This window comes from Botrytis byssoidea (assembly GCF_014898295.1).
Source record: "Botrytis byssoidea strain MUCL 94 chromosome Unknown BBYS_026, whole genome shotgun sequence".
Taxonomy (NCBI): Eukaryota; Fungi; Ascomycota; class Leotiomycetes; order Helotiales; family Sclerotiniaceae; genus Botrytis; species Botrytis byssoidea.
Window position 1 is genome coordinate 109,034 of NW_024065867.1, and position 18,709 is coordinate 127,742.

At 42.7% G+C, this 18,709-nt stretch overlaps 5 protein-coding genes across 5 annotated transcripts; 4 read left to right on the forward strand and 1 right to left on the reverse strand.

The window, feature by feature from the left end:
- Positions 1 to 5,647: 5,647 nt before the first annotated feature.
- On the reverse strand, positions 5,648 to 7,717 carry EAE97_010161 (uncharacterized protein; the record flags this gene model as incomplete). The annotated part of the gene is made up of 3 exons (XM_038880676.1): positions 5,648 to 6,922; positions 6,980 to 7,585; positions 7,640 to 7,717. 3 exons carry the CDS (start codon positions 7,715 to 7,717, stop codon positions 5,648 to 5,650), a joined length of 1,959 nt encoding a protein of 652 aa, XP_038728386.1.
- A 509-nt stretch (positions 7,718 to 8,226) lies between these two features.
- Positions 8,227 to 9,636, forward strand: EAE97_010162 (uncharacterized protein; the record flags this gene model as incomplete). The annotated part of the gene is made up of 3 exons (XM_038880677.1): positions 8,227 to 8,493; positions 8,548 to 9,130; positions 9,179 to 9,636. 3 exons carry the CDS (start codon positions 8,227 to 8,229, stop codon positions 9,634 to 9,636), a joined length of 1,308 nt encoding a protein of 435 aa, XP_038728387.1.
- A 1,338-nt stretch (positions 9,637 to 10,974) lies between these two features.
- On the forward strand, positions 10,975 to 12,871 carry EAE97_010163 (uncharacterized protein; the record flags this gene model as incomplete). The annotated part of the gene is made up of 3 exons (XM_038880678.1): positions 10,975 to 11,223; positions 11,279 to 12,725; positions 12,777 to 12,871. The coding sequence occupies 3 exons, from the start codon at positions 10,975 to 10,977 to the stop codon at positions 12,869 to 12,871; spliced, it is 1,791 nt and encodes a 596-aa protein (XP_038728388.1).
- Positions 12,872 to 14,820: 1,949 nt separating this feature from the next.
- On the forward strand, positions 14,821 to 16,591 carry EAE97_010164 (uncharacterized protein; the record flags this gene model as incomplete). Its single annotated transcript, XM_038880679.1, has 3 exons — positions 14,821 to 14,877; positions 14,958 to 15,512; positions 15,569 to 16,591. The coding sequence occupies 3 exons, from the start codon at positions 14,821 to 14,823 to the stop codon at positions 16,589 to 16,591; spliced, it is 1,635 nt and encodes a 544-aa protein (XP_038728389.1).
- A 1,684-nt stretch (positions 16,592 to 18,275) lies between these two features.
- On the forward strand, positions 18,276 to 18,665 carry EAE97_010165 (uncharacterized protein; the record flags this gene model as incomplete). The annotated part of the gene is made up of 3 exons (XM_038880680.1): positions 18,276 to 18,299; positions 18,358 to 18,453; positions 18,543 to 18,665. 3 exons carry the CDS (start codon positions 18,276 to 18,278, stop codon positions 18,663 to 18,665), a joined length of 243 nt encoding a protein of 80 aa, XP_038728390.1.
- Between the last annotated feature and the right edge of the window lie 44 nt (positions 18,666 to 18,709).

Sequence of the window (18,709 nt, forward strand, 5' to 3'; positions counted from 1 at the left end):
TTGTTTGATATCAGAATTCGTATTTCGATTGTTTCATCTCTATTCAAGAACTGTAACAATTCCTAAAATAAATGATTCAATATATCAAAAGATATTCACAAGTTTATTTTTGTACTGTCCCGTGAGTCCATACACCCACTGGTGGTATTGAATAACTAGTTGAAGCGAACATCAGGTGAGGAATTCTTCTTACTGCAGAGGCGTTCAAATATGCGGCAGATAGTGAAGATACTTGGTGTTCTGAAGATAAATGTATTGATTTTCTACGGGTTACTGACAGATTTGAATTACTGATTGGGACTTTGTTTAGATGATTGCATGTCGGCATTAGACTACAGTTGTTGTTGCACGAATCCAATAACGAATATTTCACCATATCTTGCTGTTAGACGGTGGTTATACACGAATCTTCAGCTGCGCTTTTGAATATCTCACCCCCAAGCATTTGCGTCACGTTGCGATCATTCAGCTAGCATCGACACAGTTTCAGTGAGTCTACGCGATTTCCTGAAGCATAGCAAGACTATTTACTGGAGTAGTGTTGGGTCAAACATTTGCAAGGCGAAAAATGACAAAATGTGCTTCGATTGATTTCCCCTCATTCAACGGCTTTTGTATAGTACGCCTTGTAGGCATCTTCTTGGTTTGACAGTTCACGTAAAAACCCGCGAATTTAACGAGCCCAAGGAAGCATGGCTCGCACAAGAAGTGCATGCTTTATCCGATCTACCACTGACGACAGGCTATTTTCGTTAATCACTCAGGAGTTACAAACAAAATAAAATTTTCACCCCACTTTTTAAACAAGCGGCCCGCCCATAATTTGAGTACAAGCGTCGGGATTATAAAGGGTTGGAGACCCAGGGGCTTGGTGCTAGAGGATTGACAAAACAATATACAAAATAAGGATAGATCACTGCGTGGCTGAAGCGTTGTTATTTTGGTTTTTTACTCATGCCCACGTCACCTCAGATCAGAATCTACATGAATTAATCACCGTCGAGATTGTCTAGGGAGGCTATGGTAGATATATATTAGCATAACTTACCCACTAATTGATTCGATGATTACAAACTATCTATGTGAAATAGATCCCCTTTCAAAAAGGTTTCTCGGAGCTCAGTATGATTGAGCCGCATTATCAACGCGGGACGTTTGTTTCGTTTCTGAGGTGCATCTAGGAACGAAGACGTTGGAGTATTCTGGAAGTACCGGAAGTGTGGAGCCGGTTTCTATCAAAAGAAAGTTTAATCGATTATTCTTTGGGTATTCTGCGACATAAGGGATCTCGTTGATGTTTCGAATTGCTTGATTTCTTTTTTGGTGGACTTGTGGATCTTCATACAGTTCCGCAAGGATAGGAATTTGGGGATATTCCCACTCCTATCGATCTCCTATCTTCATCAAGTAACAATGCTTTTTGAATTTGTTTCAGCACCTCTAAATCATGGACCCCTTACGACGCAGGTGGAGAAAACTTAAATACCATCATTCTATCTGTATGACATCAATTTATCTAAGTCTAACAATAATATCTTGCGCAAATGAAGGTCTTATGCTGCCAGAAACGTAATCTATGCGAAGGAATTGGCTACCGATCTGTGATCTAACGATAGCTCTTACATGAAACCTTTCATTTTGACCTAATGAGCGTTTCAATGTCTTGAGCTTACTACACTTGACAGGTGTGATAATAGGGTGAGGTTCTCCCAAGAACGATGATAAGCGCCAATAGGGCTTCCCAGCCCATTTGGCGCCAATTTATATACCCTCGCTCCTAGGCGCCCCGCAAAGTTTAATTCTTTCCACTTGACTACAGAGACTACGCGACTACCTAGTTTCAACATTACACGCAGCATGACAGCAATAGTTTACGATTCGTCCAATCAAGACACTATGTGCGATTTCCCCTCAATTATCCACTTCACGACAATATATTATATGAATGCACGTGAAGTGATGAGAGTATATGAAAAAGGTCAAGGATTTCCTTCGTGCTGACACTTAAATATTTATGAGGCATTGTTATGATGTATGAGGTAAAATATGTTATTAGAGCAAGGCGTAATCAAGTAAGGTAAAGAAGTGGAAGGGACCTCCTCTCCCTGGATACCATATATCATTTGTGCGAGTGAGACAAATACTCTTCCCGTACCTACATTCTTCGAAAAATTCCATTGTTAGTAGCAACGGGAAATGCAAAAATTTCACTCATTCCAGATTTTTCCATCATTGTTTCACGCGTACATCTTTCTCTGATTGTCCAACGATTTTCTTTAATGAAAAATCGATTTCGTTTGGAGATTTTCATCAGTGTGAGACTTTGGCCCGAAGCTCGAGGATTGGCCTGAGCATCGGTGCCCATTTTTGGTCTGTGTAGCGCTTGCTTCATGAGGCTGCGCAAAAGTGTTTTCCACATTAAATTTGAATTCCTTTGATATATTGGAAAGCGCGTTGGAACTTGGTCCATTTTTATGTCGTCGTGGAGTTACGATCTTATATTTAAGAATTCGTTCGTCACTTTGAAAAGACCTGTCCCTTGGGATACTTCTCCTTTGTACACATCGTTAATAGTTATTCACCCTCGATTTCTTTCATTGTCAGAAATATTTCAAAAACGCCATCACGGTACAAAGAAAACAAAAAGCCGTATATCTATATATCTGACGGTATTTCTAAACCTTTTACCCCTCACTTCGATCTAGAGAAAACCCAGAAAAATCAAATAAACTATCACCGTCTCTCAACATCATCAAAAATGGATGACATCGAAATTATCTCCGGCTTCTTCGTCGTCAACTCTGGAGTATTGTTGTTCGTTGCTTTTCTGATCATTGTATCGGTGTTACTCAAGATATGGACGACTCTTAGAGCATTACCTACTCTAAAGGATTTGGAAATGCAGAGGGATGTTGAGTGGGCTTGAGGTTGAGGCGCATTTTGAGCGATTCCACCTAGAATATGAATGCTCGTGGCTTTTTATCAGCTTATTTGCAAGATCTTTCGATTCCAGTATCTTGTCGGTCTTTCTGGATTGCATGTTCTGGACGAGGGCGCAGTTCACCTAGCTTCATCTGTAGCCGATGAGTTTCAGATTTTATCCCAGATATCGGTGCGGGGTAGCAATGACTTATTGGATATATTTGTCCACCTCGATCTTCGGTCGAGATAAATGTTCTCAAACAATGGACTTGTGCTGCCGCGAATGAAATAGGAGTCGTCTAAACTCAGGTCACGGAAGTAAGGACTGTGAGATGAGATTCGAGACGAAAGCCTTCAAACGATCCATAGGAACAGCCAAGTTGTTATTACATCAAATTTGCTCGGGCTTGGTTGTGGTAGTGGGTAGGTTGAACATGGCTCACTACCCTTATTTCGGATTTTGAAGGACTTAGTAGGTCACTGTTTCGGATATTGTCATGACAGCAAATGTCTCTTCGCGCCGCCACATTATTTCACTCTTGCCGCGGGTCCTTCATATAAGTTTGCTTTTCGACGCGAAAGTGAGCGATCAATCGAGAGACCGATTAAACCGGTGCGATTACATCTGGGAGATCACAGAGTTGGCCAAATTGCTACAGACACGAAGACGTTGTCTCAAGGTTGTACCCATTTCAAACGTACGGAACCATAACACAAACTTCAAATTCAGAAACGGAGGAGTTTCTGCCATACAATCGAATGCTTCAGAAGATAGTGTTGAGGCGGCCACTACCACAATCAATCATGGCTAAATTGTCCTCACGCGGATAATTTCCAAGTCTTCTAATCGATAGACACCGCAGAGATGTTTGACAATTGGGGCTTGCGAGGATTGTGGGGTTAAAGAATATAGGGGAAGGAACTTTTGACTTTTCGCATAAGACTCGCAGTCCTTGGTCATGTCATCAACTCTTCGTGGAGAGTCGCGGATGCCATAAAAGCCTTGATGTCTGTTGACGGACAGGAAAGGTTGCGAGTAGCAAGGAGAAATAATGACGGCTTTATACTATACACAGTATACAGTATCAGAGGTAGTAGATGAATCTCAATTTACAATAGATTGTTAGCTAGAATTTTCCTTTGTCAAGATCGAGAAATAAAAAACTATTATGAATCAATCAGACTTTATGCGCTTCTCACACTTCTCCACACTATGTATGGTATCACTTTCTCAATCTTCGTAAGTGTTTCTCTTGTACATCGCATTACTGAACAAAAAGCTAAACAGTACGTGATGATAAGATGAGAACCAATGTATTTATTCTAGGATCTATTTTCGATGATCATCCATTTTGTTTAGAAACTTTACACTATTTGATATGTAGTCACCCATACTCAACACCCGACATCTCTCTCAATCCATTAAAACAACATTCTCTAGGCTACAACTCCTATCTTATTCATCCATCATTCATTCATTCTCTCCATCCTTTCACACCACATTTTCAATCCAAAGTAATAGCATATGAATCCTTGCGCCTCTAAAGCCGTAAGATGTTAGCTCGCATTATCCATGTGTGAAATAAAAGGCTGAAGTTGAGTTAAATACCTATGTTGATGTTTTGCGATAGAAAATTGGTGAGTTTTTTTCCGTCTCTTATGCAGATCGAGAATACGTAGTGGGTTCTGTCTGTGCATCTGTGGAAAATGATGGAATACATTCTAGGGATTTAGAAAATGAAACCTGTAATTTCTAGATATCAAATCAACGGATTCGTGAGTTGTAGCTCCATGGTTATGGATGTTGACGATATAGCGTTCATTTTGTGATGCGGATGAAAAGCCTTTTCGTTTTGTTGGCGAAGCTTGTGTTAGAGTTTGCTATAAGTATTTTTTTAAGAGGTTTATCAGTATCTTTCTGTAGTACTTTAGTTTATAATCTGTTCAGCTGGGACGGTAAGTATACTAACGTGTTTCTGAACGTGTAAGAGTACACTACACTATCGAGATGTCTATCAAAGGAGTAGGTAGACTGCTAAACAAAACCGAAGGCTTCAACCATCGAACCGTTTAGCCGGAACTGAAGAATGATGATCTGATGGATAGAGTTAGGAGTTACTCGTCAATCTGCAGGTATGTATACAGCAAGAACCGCCAGTCAAGAGATTCCCAAGAAGAGATTCGCTGGAGCGTCGGCACACATTTGTTGAGAGCTCACACGAATTGCAAGGGTATGCTTTATGCCTTCTAGATATCTCATACGCAAAAAGCAAGAAACAGATGATGAAGAATGAACGAATATGATACTTGTCAATATCCGAATTCGATCTCAAAATTGGGGGCAATAGTCAGTCTGAATTGATCGCTGTAGCCCGCGCATAGATGAATAATTTGTGTGCAATATCTAGTCGATGAAAATCCATTCATGACATCATCTCCAGGCTCGCTGTAATCTCATCTATTATTGATTTTCTGCCCTGAGATTAAAGACTGGATATTAAACAAGAATGCAAGGGGAATGGACAAATATAAGCAAACTCTGCTTGTGCATCCCATCATGTTAGCATCCTGTCCTTACTAGATGACTAAATTATTGCTGGAGCCATATTTAATCATAATAGATACGTATCCCTACTTGTGCAAGAGGATTCCTACAACATTTCCACGCCATTACGCCAAATCCCCACATTATCACGCATATCAAAGACTCGCCTGGACCGAGCGATTAATTATCTTCCACCCACTGCTCCAGCCGCTCCATCAGATCAGCTTTCTTCCCCGCACCATTCAAACCCTTCGCCAATAGCCAATCTTTCAGATCAGCCACCTTGAATTTTTCCAATCCTCCATTCAACACCAAATTGCTCAACTCCTCTTTATCCATCTCGCCTAGTTTCTTAGCCGAGCTTTTCACCAATACCTTCTTCTTCCTCGGTACCTCAGGCTCATCGATTCCCTCATCACGCTCTCTTTTCAACGCATTTCCTTTTTCACTGCACCATTTCTCGTATTCAGAAGCTAGAGATTGTCCCCATTCGGCAATATATGCTCCGCATCTCTTCTCTATCTGTCTGTACTTGGGCACGGTTTTATCTTCTGGGGTATCAGGAACATCTTCTTCTATCGCCATAGCTTGGAGAATTCTGTAGTGCCATTGTAGACTTGGATTTGGGTAGTTCCTTGGGTCGTATTGAGCTTTTGGCAACTGGAGTTGTTGTACAACTATGCGCATATTGTCGATGAGCTCATCTGGTGCAACGATGGGAGCTGGTGCTGCTACAGTTCTGAGATCGTCAGCAAAAGGCATGGGATATAGCCATAGGCCGGCGGGAAAAATCTGCTGGTTTGTGGCCGGATCCAATTTTTCAGCTGAGGGTAGGATAGCAACGATGGTGGGATTTGCATTTTTGCGAGCGATGTACCATCCTAGTCCCATTTTCTTATCTTTGAGAAGTTTTTCCCATAGAGCAGAAAAAACTCGAGTCGAGCCAACATAGTCGGCTTCACTTGGATATATAAATGTTGATTTATCGACAGATGCCCAGAAAGGTAACATAGATTGAGGCTTGAAACCAATGATACGAAGTCCTGGGTGTCCGAAATCCTTCAGTTGCTTTTGCTCGTCCGGAGTAAAAAGAACTTGTGAGCCGCCGAACTGATAGGCCTTTTTGATTTCTACCTTCTGAATAACACGAGCTGTGTCTTCCGCCATTTGTGTCGTTTCCAATGTTGGCTTTTCTGGGACTTCTCCTCCCATCCAAACGAATGTACGTCTAGCTGGAGTTTGTTTGTGGAGAACATTGTATCCATTCACAGATATAGTGAGACTAGGTCCTATTTCGAATGGTAGATTGGAAAACAGAGATCTTTTGGCTGCTTGCTTCGAGTTGACGTCCAAGATAAGATTGTTTAATAGAGACAATCCATCACCGTTAGATTTGAGACTGTTCGGTCCAACATTGGGTGGGTCTTCTGCGAGCGGGTCACGATAAATAATATCCTATTTTCCCTTTAGCGAAAAGTAACGAAATTCAAGTAGGAGGCGGTCTAAACATACATCATAGAACTTAGTGCGATCAAATTCATGGGCACGAGTCGAGACTGGAAACAGTTCAATGACAACGCCAATATCATAAAGGTCCTTAGCTCGAACTGCAGCCAATGATTTTTGGGACTTATCTCCGGAATGTGGATCGTCTTTATCGGTTATAATAAATAATCTTCTTGATCCGAAATTTGGCGCTCTTGTTGTGAATATTTGATTGGCACAGAATAACAAGTTATTCATGTCTAAAGTTTCCTCCGTTGGGATCAATATTTTGTTCGCTTCCTCCCCATCTTCGACAATCTCTTTCAACGCCTTGACATCCTGCGCAGATGGTTTATCAAGGTCTGTGAGAAGATAGCAGTGAGGATACACCGAGGTGTCCAAGCCGCTTTGGTCTTTGAACTTTGTTTCTTCTGTACCATATAACATGATACCCATTATATCATTCGGGCTGGAGATAATACGCTGCTGCATAATCATGTGTGCGCACTTAAGAGCCGCAAGCGTGGGACTGTCTGTATCGGCTTTCTTTGAATCGGAAGGTGGAGGAGGAGTAAGCATCGACTCGCTAACATCAATGACGAAAAGAACTGCATCTTTTTGTGTGCGATAGTCCTAATGGTAGATGTTAGGGTCGATTGGATCTTGAAGGAGGTATGAGAAACTCACAATTTCATCGGCTTCCTCCTCTTCCTCCTCTTCCTCCTCTTCGTCTTCTTCGCGCTTCCACTTTTCTGAATCTGCCATGCTTGTTTATCCTGTTCAAAAGTAAGGGAATGAAATGAGGATATAGACTCTAGATCAATGAGTTCCTACACAGCAGAATCTTGACAGCGACTGAATATTGATTGGGAAAACAATACAGTAAAGGATGATAATATCTGAGGACATGTAATGGGGATGTGGGTGGGGATGAGAATGGAAATGCTTAAACGATCAGGCAGACGCGTTGAACCGCGGAAGTGGAGCAGCCTTTACATACGCTAGAGTGCGTTGACACGTGATAAGGCAATTCCATATCTCTCCACACTGATTGGCTTAGAGACATCGGCATCTTGAGAGCTCCGTCGATCCAAGCATCATGTTAATCCTTGTTCATATTCTAGCAATCGGATGAGAGGGAAAGTTGTCTTTACAAATTATAATATATATCCGCTGAGAAAAGGTAAAATCTTACAGGATTAATTTTACGATTTTGATGCTCAATCTATCCATTGAGTGATAATCGTCTTCTTCTTCTGTCTGAATACTTCAAGATGTCTTTTAGAACTCCAAAAGCTGTAGGCCAGCTTACAAAACGAGCTTCACAAGCTACCATTTCTCGCCTCACCAGCAATACGTCTCCTGCGACAACATCATTGTTGCAGAGAAAAAGCGCAGACCAATCCAGATCTTTTGCGACTCCGGTACCACCAGTAACACAAGATGCGACGGGAAGGAGGGGACCGACGGCAATGGTGCTCATGAATATGGGTGGCCCTCAGACTACAGATGAAGTTGGAGATTTCTTGAGTAGATTATTTGTATGTTCATTGTAACCCCGCCACCATCCTCACCTCTAACAACTTACCCTATAGGCAGATGCCGATTTGATTCCCCTTGGACGCTTTCAGAACTATGTTGGCCCTCTCATTTCGAAACGACGCACGCCAAAGATTCAAAAACAATACGCTGCCATTGGTGGCGGTTCCCCAATTCGAAAATGGTCAGAATATCAAGCCGAAGAGATGTGCAAGTTATTGGATAAGATGTCGCCTGAGACTGCTCCGCACAAACCTTACGTAGCATTCAGATATGCAAACCCACTCACTGAAGAAATGTACAACAAATTATTGGCAGATGGGTTTGGTGGCGGAAAGGGTGGAAGAGCCGTGGCATTCACACAATACCCTCAATATAGTTGTTCGACCACCGGAAGTAGTTTGAACGAATTATGGAAGTGGAGACAAAGGCTTGAGGGAAAGGCAGCAGGAAGTCCAAACGGTAGCGATGGAACAATTGATTGGAGTGTGATTGATAGATGGCCAGCTCACCCAGGTCTTGTTGAAGCTATTGCACAGAACATCGAAGCTACTTTGGCGACATACCCCGAGAAGGATAGGAAAGACGTCGTGTTACTGTTCTCAGCGCATAGTTTGCCAATGTCGGTGGTTAATAGAGGTACGTCTGTCGAAGTTGTGAAAGGAATAGGTCGCTAACTCTTTTCAGGTGATCCATATCCAGCTGAGGTTGCTGCTACAGTCTATGCCGTGATGCAAAGATTAGGTCACTCTCATGCATACCGACTTTGCTGGCAATCACAAGTTGGACCTAGTGCATGGTTAGGAGCTCAGACAAGTGATACTGTGGAGGAGTATGTTAAGAAAGGTCAAACGAATCTCATACTTATTCCTGTCGCATTCACATCCGACCATATCGAAACACTTTATGAATTGGATGAAGAAGTCATTGGAGAGTCAGGTCACAAAGATACCATCAAGAGATCCGAAAGTTTGAATGGCTCTCCAGTATTCATTCAAGCACTAGCCGATATTGCTAAAGCTCACATGGATAGCGGGGTGGCTTGTAGTGTTCAAATGGGGTTAAGATGTCCTGGATGCAAGAGTGAGAAATGCGCCGAAACTAAGAAATTCTTCGCTGGACCCGAGAAAGCATTAGCCGTATAAGGAAAGGGGGGATGGTAGTTATGAACATGTATTATAATAGATCAGTCAATTAGTGTACAGCCAATTATGAAGCGAATATGAGCGGGATGCATATGCTCAGAAGTCCGCGTCGGTATCAGGGACAACATCGTGCCGATTTTGGTCACTAACCTAACTGATACACTCTGGCGGGTCACTACATGGTGTGGGACTCTTTAGCCACGACTTACTCCGTACAGAGTAGCTCCTCAGACGTCACCATCTAGACAAGGCATCTGCTGATGAAGAGGAACTAGTTGATGTGAAAATGAAACAGAGGAGAGTATAAATATAAAATTGATAGGTAGCTAGGTAGCTTTCAAAACCTAATAAGACAAACGATCAATCTATTGATACCTCGGTAGACTCTATCTATATGTACGATATGTACGATATGTGCGATGTGAACAATGGATGCAGCGCGTGGGTTGGTATTGGTAGATACATGCCTCTCAAGTGTGGCTTTCAGGATAGCTTGTCACCCAGATAGTGATGAAGTCATCGAGTAAAGATTTCCATCACAGAGCACACGCGCGGAGTATCGAATCCCATGCCGGATTAACATTTTTAATGTCTTGAACCAATCGGACAGTGGGAACCGCGATTATCAATCAAGAAATCTCCTTTTATTGCATTCTTTCCCTACTTGAAACAATGTATTGTAGTAAGATTACCTGGTAAGTATGTAATAGGTAGGATATGGTATTTGACTTATCAATTTGCTGAGGGCTTGATATGTATGTTATCATTGTTATCATTGTTATGTTGGAAGTCGCCCTTTGCTATGTTCCGTACCGGGTTCGTATTGCTAATATAACACTGGGTGTCGTCATGTTTGATCTACCTTGCCATAATTCGGGTGTGGGTGATAGATAGGTAGCACTGGCTTCCTTTCATTCTTGAACTTCATTCTTTCATTAAGTACTTAGGTAGGGAACAGAGTTCGAGACCTTGAGAATCATTATTTGATTGATAATCGTGCGAAGAACCTTAGAGGAAGTTATTCGTGGATTATCTCCTCTACCAGTCTACATATCACCCAACGCGCACAAACAGAGCCAGCCCTGCCCACTTTTCTGCTTAACTATCTTCCTATCTTGGGCAAGCTGGGTTAGATGATAAGCTTGGGTTTGCACTCTCATTTCTAATCAATTGTTTCTTTTGGTATATAATATAGAATCTTCTTCAGTCTCTGCCAGTATTTACATTACTGGGTGGCACGAGAAATCACTGTCAACAAATATCCTACCTGGTTGCACCGACGTCATTGGAACTCAATGCCACAATCGAACTTATACTGAGTGGCGATACAACGATAAGATGACGATGAGAATGGAGAACGAACATGCAGACCAACGGCCAGAGGAGCCAATGACTATTTGGGGCGCGATGACTGCGCTGAGGAGGCATACGAGAGTTCGCAAATCGATCTTAACACCGGAGTCTGAGACAGCTCCATTAATGGGCAATGAAAGGGCACATGAGGGGCAAAGTAGTGGAGGGAGTGAGGAGACATCTTGGGAGGGGCATGGAGATTTTGCGGGGCTAACTTGGTGGCATAAACCATCTGTATGTTCTATTACATATCTCTTGGTTCAATATATACTAATATGTTTGTCCTCAGGTATACTGGCTCTTGTTTCCATTCTTCCTACTAGCTCTCGCAGTTGGTGGAATCATTGTACCAAAACTCAATCTTATTCTCGCCCTCGTATGCCGATCGTATCTCGCAGAGAGATCTTCTCAAGATCCAAACTTCCTTTTCGCACCTGTGTTACTCGAATCCGACAATCCGCAATGCAGGATTCCTGAAGTACAATCGCTGGTTACCAAGTTCATGCTGGCTATCACGGTCATTACTGGAATAATCAGCGCCATTATGTCCCCAGTACTTGGGGCTTTGTCTGACCGACATGGAAGAAAGAAGATTCTGGTGATCTCAAGCTTTGGTAGTTTTTTGACAGAAATTGTTACCATCCTTGCAGGAAAATACCCAGATGTTGTTTCATACAAGTGGCTGCTTGCCGGTGCCGTGTTTGACGGTCTCTGTGGTTCTTTCATTGCGGGAATGGCACTCACTCATGCATATGCGGCAGACTGCACCGCTCCCCCTAAAAGGGCGGTAGCTTTTGCCTATTTTCACGCCTGTTTGTTTTCTGGAATCGCATTTGGTCCTCTGCTTGCTGCAGCATTACTTCGCTTAACCGATAGCCTGCTCACGGTATTTTATGTCGCCCTCGGCATACATACTTTCTTTATTCTTTTCTTACTCTTCGCAGTACCTGAGTCACTCACTCAGAAACGTCAAGAGATTGCTCGTGAAAAGCATGCCGTTGAAGGTCTGCTTACAGCCAATCAAACTTGGTTAAGATCACTAATAAGCAAGAATCCTCTTGCAACACTCAAAGTTTTGTGGCCCACTGGTGGCGGAAATACCAAACACGTCCGCGCAAATCTTGTTCTACTTGCAACTGTCGATACGATTATCTTTGGCGTTGCCATGGGGGTCATGACTGTCATCATTTACTACTCAGGCTTTCAATTTGGATGGAAGACTTCCGAGACAAGTCTTTACATGTCGGTGGTCAACAGTACTCGAGTCTTTACTCTTGTCGTTCTCCTCCCTATTTTTAATTACCTCGTCCGGACTATACCTCGTAGAAGACAGCGCAGAGAATCAGGGCTCGTAATACCAGAGAATCACTCTGGCGCTGATTCAACCGATCTCATTGTTATTCGAATATCTATCATTTGCGAGATTATTGGATATTTAGGATTCACAGTAGCCCGTAGTGGCCCGCTTTTTGTAGTATCTGGAATCATGGCTTCGATGGGTGGTGTAGGTTCTCCGACACTACAATCGGCATTAACCAAGCACGTACCCCACGATCAAATAGGACAACTTTTGGGGGCTACTGGTTTATTACACGCTTTAGCAAGAGTTGTTTGCCCTACGATCTTTAATCTAATTTACGCCCAAACTGTTGGCACCTATACGCAGACAGTCTTTTTGGTTTTAACGGCGTGTTTTGTGTTGGCTTTTACTTTCAGTTGGTTTATTAGACCTAATGGTATGTTCCTCCCTGCTCAACTCCAAATATATGGTTACTGATATGCTATAGTTTCTCTTGAAATCCAAACTCCGAAACGACCAAGCTCACCAGAAATCATGGATAGTGTGGATGTTCGCAATGACGAACAAGTTGTTGGTGTTTAATTTATTCTTCTTGTCTCAGGTACATATTGTATAACAGACATTTATTGGTACATACTTTGAGTCGCTCATGAGATACCTCGTGGTTGGATACACGATTTTCTTTTGTAAAGGGTGGTCTGGCATGCTGGCGTTGGGGGTTAAGATGGTTGACAGCACACGTAGCGGAAGATGCGCGTATTGGCATTTGGACCGGGATACAGTACAATCACGCATACTTGAGTGATAATTTTGCGATAGGGTTTTTCTAATCAGTTTGCATGAGCCATAGTATGGCATGATAGAATTGCATAGAAAGATTAAAGACAAGTGGTTGTATGAAGGCCAACAGGCCTTGCACTTATATTGGTGTCTAGGGATGCGTAGAATCCATACACACACAGATACAAATATGATATCTAATTTAAATCTCATAACTATTTTGCTCGCACGTTTCAGTAATCGTTCTCCATTCATATCTTCCTCTCTGGTGTCAAATTTCCAGCGTCAGCCTCGGGGTAATCAGCAATGTAAACAATGATCCTTCTTTCAGGGATGCGTGGAAATGTTTGTAAGCACTATTTTCCCAAGTCTTCAATTCATTGGATGGATTGAAGAACTGTGCAGTAGGGATGTATATTTCAGTATTCAAGTGTGAAATATATACACCTTGTAACGGATACATATATTATATCTGAATGTGACATTCTGACTGTGAAGCTGTGAAAGCAGGGTGTATTTTTTTTATATGTTTGGCGTGCTGGGAATGATGAGGTAATTGACAATTTGATTTGGCGTGTTTTGAGGTGGTACGGAAATGCTATTTATAGCTAGGTAGAACATGATGTGCACCGCCACGAAGGGTACCCCTGATCTGAACTGATTTTAATTATTTAGAGGGGTGTAAACAAGATAAGGTTTCAGGAGGGAGATTATAGTGCGCGTGTGAGGAATGGAGGGAGATGAGATGAGATGAGATGGGATGAGATGTGACGTGCTGGGTTTAGAGGTTAAAGATAGGAGTGGTGGGAATGCGTGCTGAGTTTTCAGAATCCTGTGGCTTCCTAGGGGGATTTGAGGGGAGGTTTGGGAGGAGTATGATGGAGGAGTACGAGGGGATGATGGTTGAAATGAGGGTTTGAGGGTTTGAGGTGATGGGGTTTTGAGTTATGGTATGGTATGGTGGACTTGTGAGGCAGGTGGTGAGATGGGGGAGGGGATTATGGGGTGTGCGTTTGATGCTGATGGGGATGGGGATGGTGTTGTCGTACAAGATAGTATAGAATGGATACCTTGTGTCGGAGAGGCCAAGAGAGAAGATGGATAGCAGCTAAAGTATGTCGGTAGGGTCCTGGGTAGGTAGGATATAATTGTCTCATTTAACGTCGCTGAGAAAACGGAAATGGGAACGAAGATCAAAGAATGAGGATTTTCGGGGCAGACGAAGGGAAATTGAGATTCTCCATGATGGAGAGATGGATGGTTGTTTGACTTATGGGATGCGATGCCATAATATGCTATGCTATTGGAAGGAGAAATGCCCTGTTTGTTCAGGAAATTATGGTTTCTGATCCTATGGGTGAGGTTACACTGTTGCTGACGGGTGAAATGGGATGGATGAGTATGTAGGTATAGAGGTTTGATATGTATATCATATGTTCTATTTCTCCTATCCACTTTTTTCTTTTGATTTCCTTGAGAATTCTTTGTTATTGATTTTTGTGGTTTATCTCTTCTAAGGTGTATTTTGAAGGTCTTTTTCTTACTTTGCAAAAGCAATTTGTCGTTCTTTACTGAAGTTGTGGTATACATTCATTATTTTTCTTCGTACGCTCTTTTCGTAGAAAGCTTTCTTGTCTTTTGAAGTTCTGAAAGATATAGAGGATTTTTCTATATTTTTCAAATCTGTTATTTTTGCCTCTTATTTCATTCTGCAGGAAGAGGTTTTGAGGGCTAGATTCAGCTACTTCAAAATGCGTCTTACAATTGGAGAAGCAGCAGCGTTACTGCTGATTGCTTTACCGAACTTGGTAAGATACAATTTTCCTCTTTAATTGATTTCAACTTGTATATTTTCCTCCAAAAATGATTCTAACACCCACAACTCCAGATCTCAGCACTTCCGGTCAACACGGGGGCTAATGTAGAACAACTCGTTCCGCTCACTTCGGTGGGTAAGAGAGCAGCAGAATTGGAGACATTGGTTCCGGTCACGCATTTCAAGAGAGAGGCGGAGTCTCTTACTTCGTGGACAGCAGATCCGGAGAAAAGATCTGATGGAGAGGTGGAAGTGTTGGTGCCAGTTGTGGGGAGGGACCTGGAGAAGCTGGTTCCGATTACAGGGAGGGATTTGGAGAAACTTGTCCCTATTATATCTGGCCATTCGAAGAGAGAGCTAGAAAAACTCGTTCCCGTTGTACCGGTTACGCCCAGAGATCTTGAGAAACTCGTTCCCGTTGTATCTGGCCATTCAAAGAGAGAATTGGAGAAACTTGTCCCGGTCACTCCTAGAGATGTTGGGGAATTAGAGGAAAGAAAAACCATCCCTCCCGTGGATCAATTAGATCCTGGATCGATGGCTCCGGATGCTATTACAACTTTAGAGAAGAGAAAGACTATTCCTCCTGCTGATCAACTAGACCCTGGATCTGTCTCTCCAAACTCTGTAGGTTCTTCCTCTGAAAAAACTCTAGTTTTAATCTCATTACTGACAGCATCAAGATCAAAAACAACGATAAAAGACAAGAGTACGCTCACACAGCAACTATCATAGCAACAGTCTTAGAGACCGTCACTGGTGGTGTTGGTATTCCGGGATATCCCGCTACAGCGATTAGTGGGATTACAAGTGTACATGTCTCAACCGTCACTCATCTTCCTTCTACCGTCACTGCGGTCGTAACAGCAGGTGCATCGTCCAGTATCGATACCACGTGTACAGAAAGCACCACCTCTACTGGTTCAGGAGGCGCCGTTACCACCATTCCTCTATCCTCAAGCACCAAAGCGGCTGTCGTGACTACAACCCCTACAGGTGTTAGAACTGGAGTAACAAGTGCCCCAGTTATCTCCAATGGAGGAACTAGCACAAAAGAAAGTACCAAAACAAGTGGGACAATCACCCCTAAAGTTACCCCGTCTGGTTCCGGAAAAGCACCATCGGGAACTGAAGCATTTGAAATGGGTAAAAATGGTACTCATCCTGTCGCAACTGGAAGTTTCCGTCTTTCGGGCACAGGTGATGTTAGTTCAAAGACGAGCATCACTTCCGCGAAACCATCGGCTTCAGGCTCAGTTACGACGATTGTGGATTCGAGTACGACAAGAATCTATACTACCGTTAACGCAAGTGGAAGCGGATCTTCCTCCAAAGCTACTGCCAGTGCTACGTCGAGTTTTAAAGCCACCAATGCAGGAAGTAGTACCTCGGTCGTCGCAGCAGGACCCACTGAGGTTAAATCTTCAAGCAGCAGTGGTGTGAAACTCATCTCTACATCTACATCTGCTATTGGATCTTCTACACATCCTGCTTCGGTGACTTCTTCTTCGAGTGAAATTGCAAGTGTGGCGTCGAGCGCTCATACTTCGATTGCAACGAGTCTTAAGCCTACAACTTCGAGTGTTAAAGCGTCGAGTACACTCGCGACTTCGGTTAAGGCTTCAAGTACCAAGGCGGCGGCGCCGGCGATGACGAGTAAGATTGTTTATTCGGGGGTGCAAAAAGTAGAGCCTTTCAAGGTTTGAGTGGCTTGAAACTGGAGCGTTGGGTAGGAGGTTATCGGCGAGGGGGGAAGACTGAGGAGAAATGAGATGGATTAGGACCGGAAGTCAGCAAGTGGGAGTTTCGACAGTTTAATTTCTTTTTCTTCGTTTTTTATATGTATTGATATCCCTAAAAGATGTTTATCCAACTCATTTTTGCCACTATCTTAGGTCTTGATATTGTTTGTGTGTGTCTCTTCTCGAGAAAGTTATTGCGTCATTTACACATCTAGCGATACTGTGGCGACTTGTTGGGCTGAATTAAGAGATATGGTCCATAACATCCTCGTTTCTGACTAAACGGTACTATCTGCTTATAAAAAGCCATGTATGCGCAGTATGTTTATATTTTCCCATCACCCCTCTCTAGGACAACCATACAAAGGGGGGAACGGTACGTCTCAACCGTCGGATTATTAGGCATGCAATTTGCAGAATTTCTAGACGACGTAAAGGATATTGAAATACTCTACTAATATATAGCACTCAATGAGCGACAAGCAGCTTCAAAAGCTATAATCCCTGCTGCGAATTCTTGTCTTAAGAATTCTTATCAAGAAGATGTAAATTTTGATGGGATGTCTTGTGGCGCGAACTATAAATAATGGAATCAGATTGAGAACCAGGCCGACTTAGCAACAGTATTACGGGCGAAGAAGGAGATAGGGGATTCAACGTGGGGTTTTAGAGTGAGCGATACATTGAATGATGAGATTGGCAAGTTGCGTAAGACGAAAGGAGTGTGGTGAAATTCGAAAGATTAAGTGCGGGACATATCGATGTCTAAAGGGCAACGGACACAAGCTATGGTGGCTGCTATACTTCATCTCTTCGGCTTGGACTGTCAATAGTACGAGCGGGCGAGGTGACTGCCAAAACTTCTATTTGCCTTTGACATCGGCGCAGAGTGAAAACTTCTTTCCGAAGTAGATCATCATACGTCGGTTCAATAAACCTCCTTCCATGATTCCCCGGATAAAAATATCTCCAATCGGACTGTAATGATCATTGAATTTGTGAACAACGAGCAATATTGAGCACCCGAAAAAGATGCAACTCATGTCCCCTAATCCAGCGTGCTTTGGAACGACTCTCGTGTGTCCACACTCAGAACTTGGCAGGCGACAATCAAAATGTAGTAATTTAAGCAGACCAACTTTGTGCTGTTCAAAAGTCACTGGATTCGATAACTCTTTCCAGGACCACAAAAAAAACAGTGTCGCAGGGAACCATAAGAGCTCAACGTCGACTTTGATATCGATTAATCTACAGCCAGGGAGTTGAGCCTCCTTAGCTGAATAAAGGCCGCATCTTAATGAGACGATTGGTTGTATGAGTTTTGATCTTCTCTGGAGACTTCCATTTGTACAGACTATCATGTCTTGCACATTGCACAAGATAAATATCAAAACAAGAATTACTCAGTAAATTCTCCAGAGAACGAATGCTGACCAAGTATGAAGTTATTACAGCTGGAGGGCAATTGAAAGTAAGATCACCAGATCGGGGAATATAACTTCCGAGCGGTGTGGCTTTTTTACCGGCATTAATTTTTGGGCTAGCGTTTTCAACGATAGATTAATCTTTCTTTTTCGCAAAGTTCTGATTTACATTCAATCTCACACATCACTTTTCTATCTTCATATCCACAAGTCTACCTTTCACTATGCCTATTTCAAAGAAAGACAGAGTGCGTATACCTTGATCATTGACAGCATTTGAAGAGCAATAATTAATTTGGCATACAGATTGCTCGTGAGCACAAGAAGGCCGATAAGGAAGGCACCCGCGCCCCGGTCAAGGCAAATGGTCTTCCAGTCAAAGCAGCCGCACCAAAGTCAAAAGTACGTCTCAAATTTAGATATCTCTTGCGACTTTCTTTCTCTATAATCCGCACCAACCTTTCTTTAATTAAGGCTAACTCCGCCTATAGTGCGAGTTCTGCAAGATGGAATTGGTCAACACAAACAAGGCACAATTGATAAGCCATGCTACAAAGCACGAAGATAAGGGCTGGACCAAGGAGAAGTGCTGGCCAAATGATTTCACTGCTTAAGAGGCTGGACAAATGAACTTACAGTATGGCGGAAAATGATACCA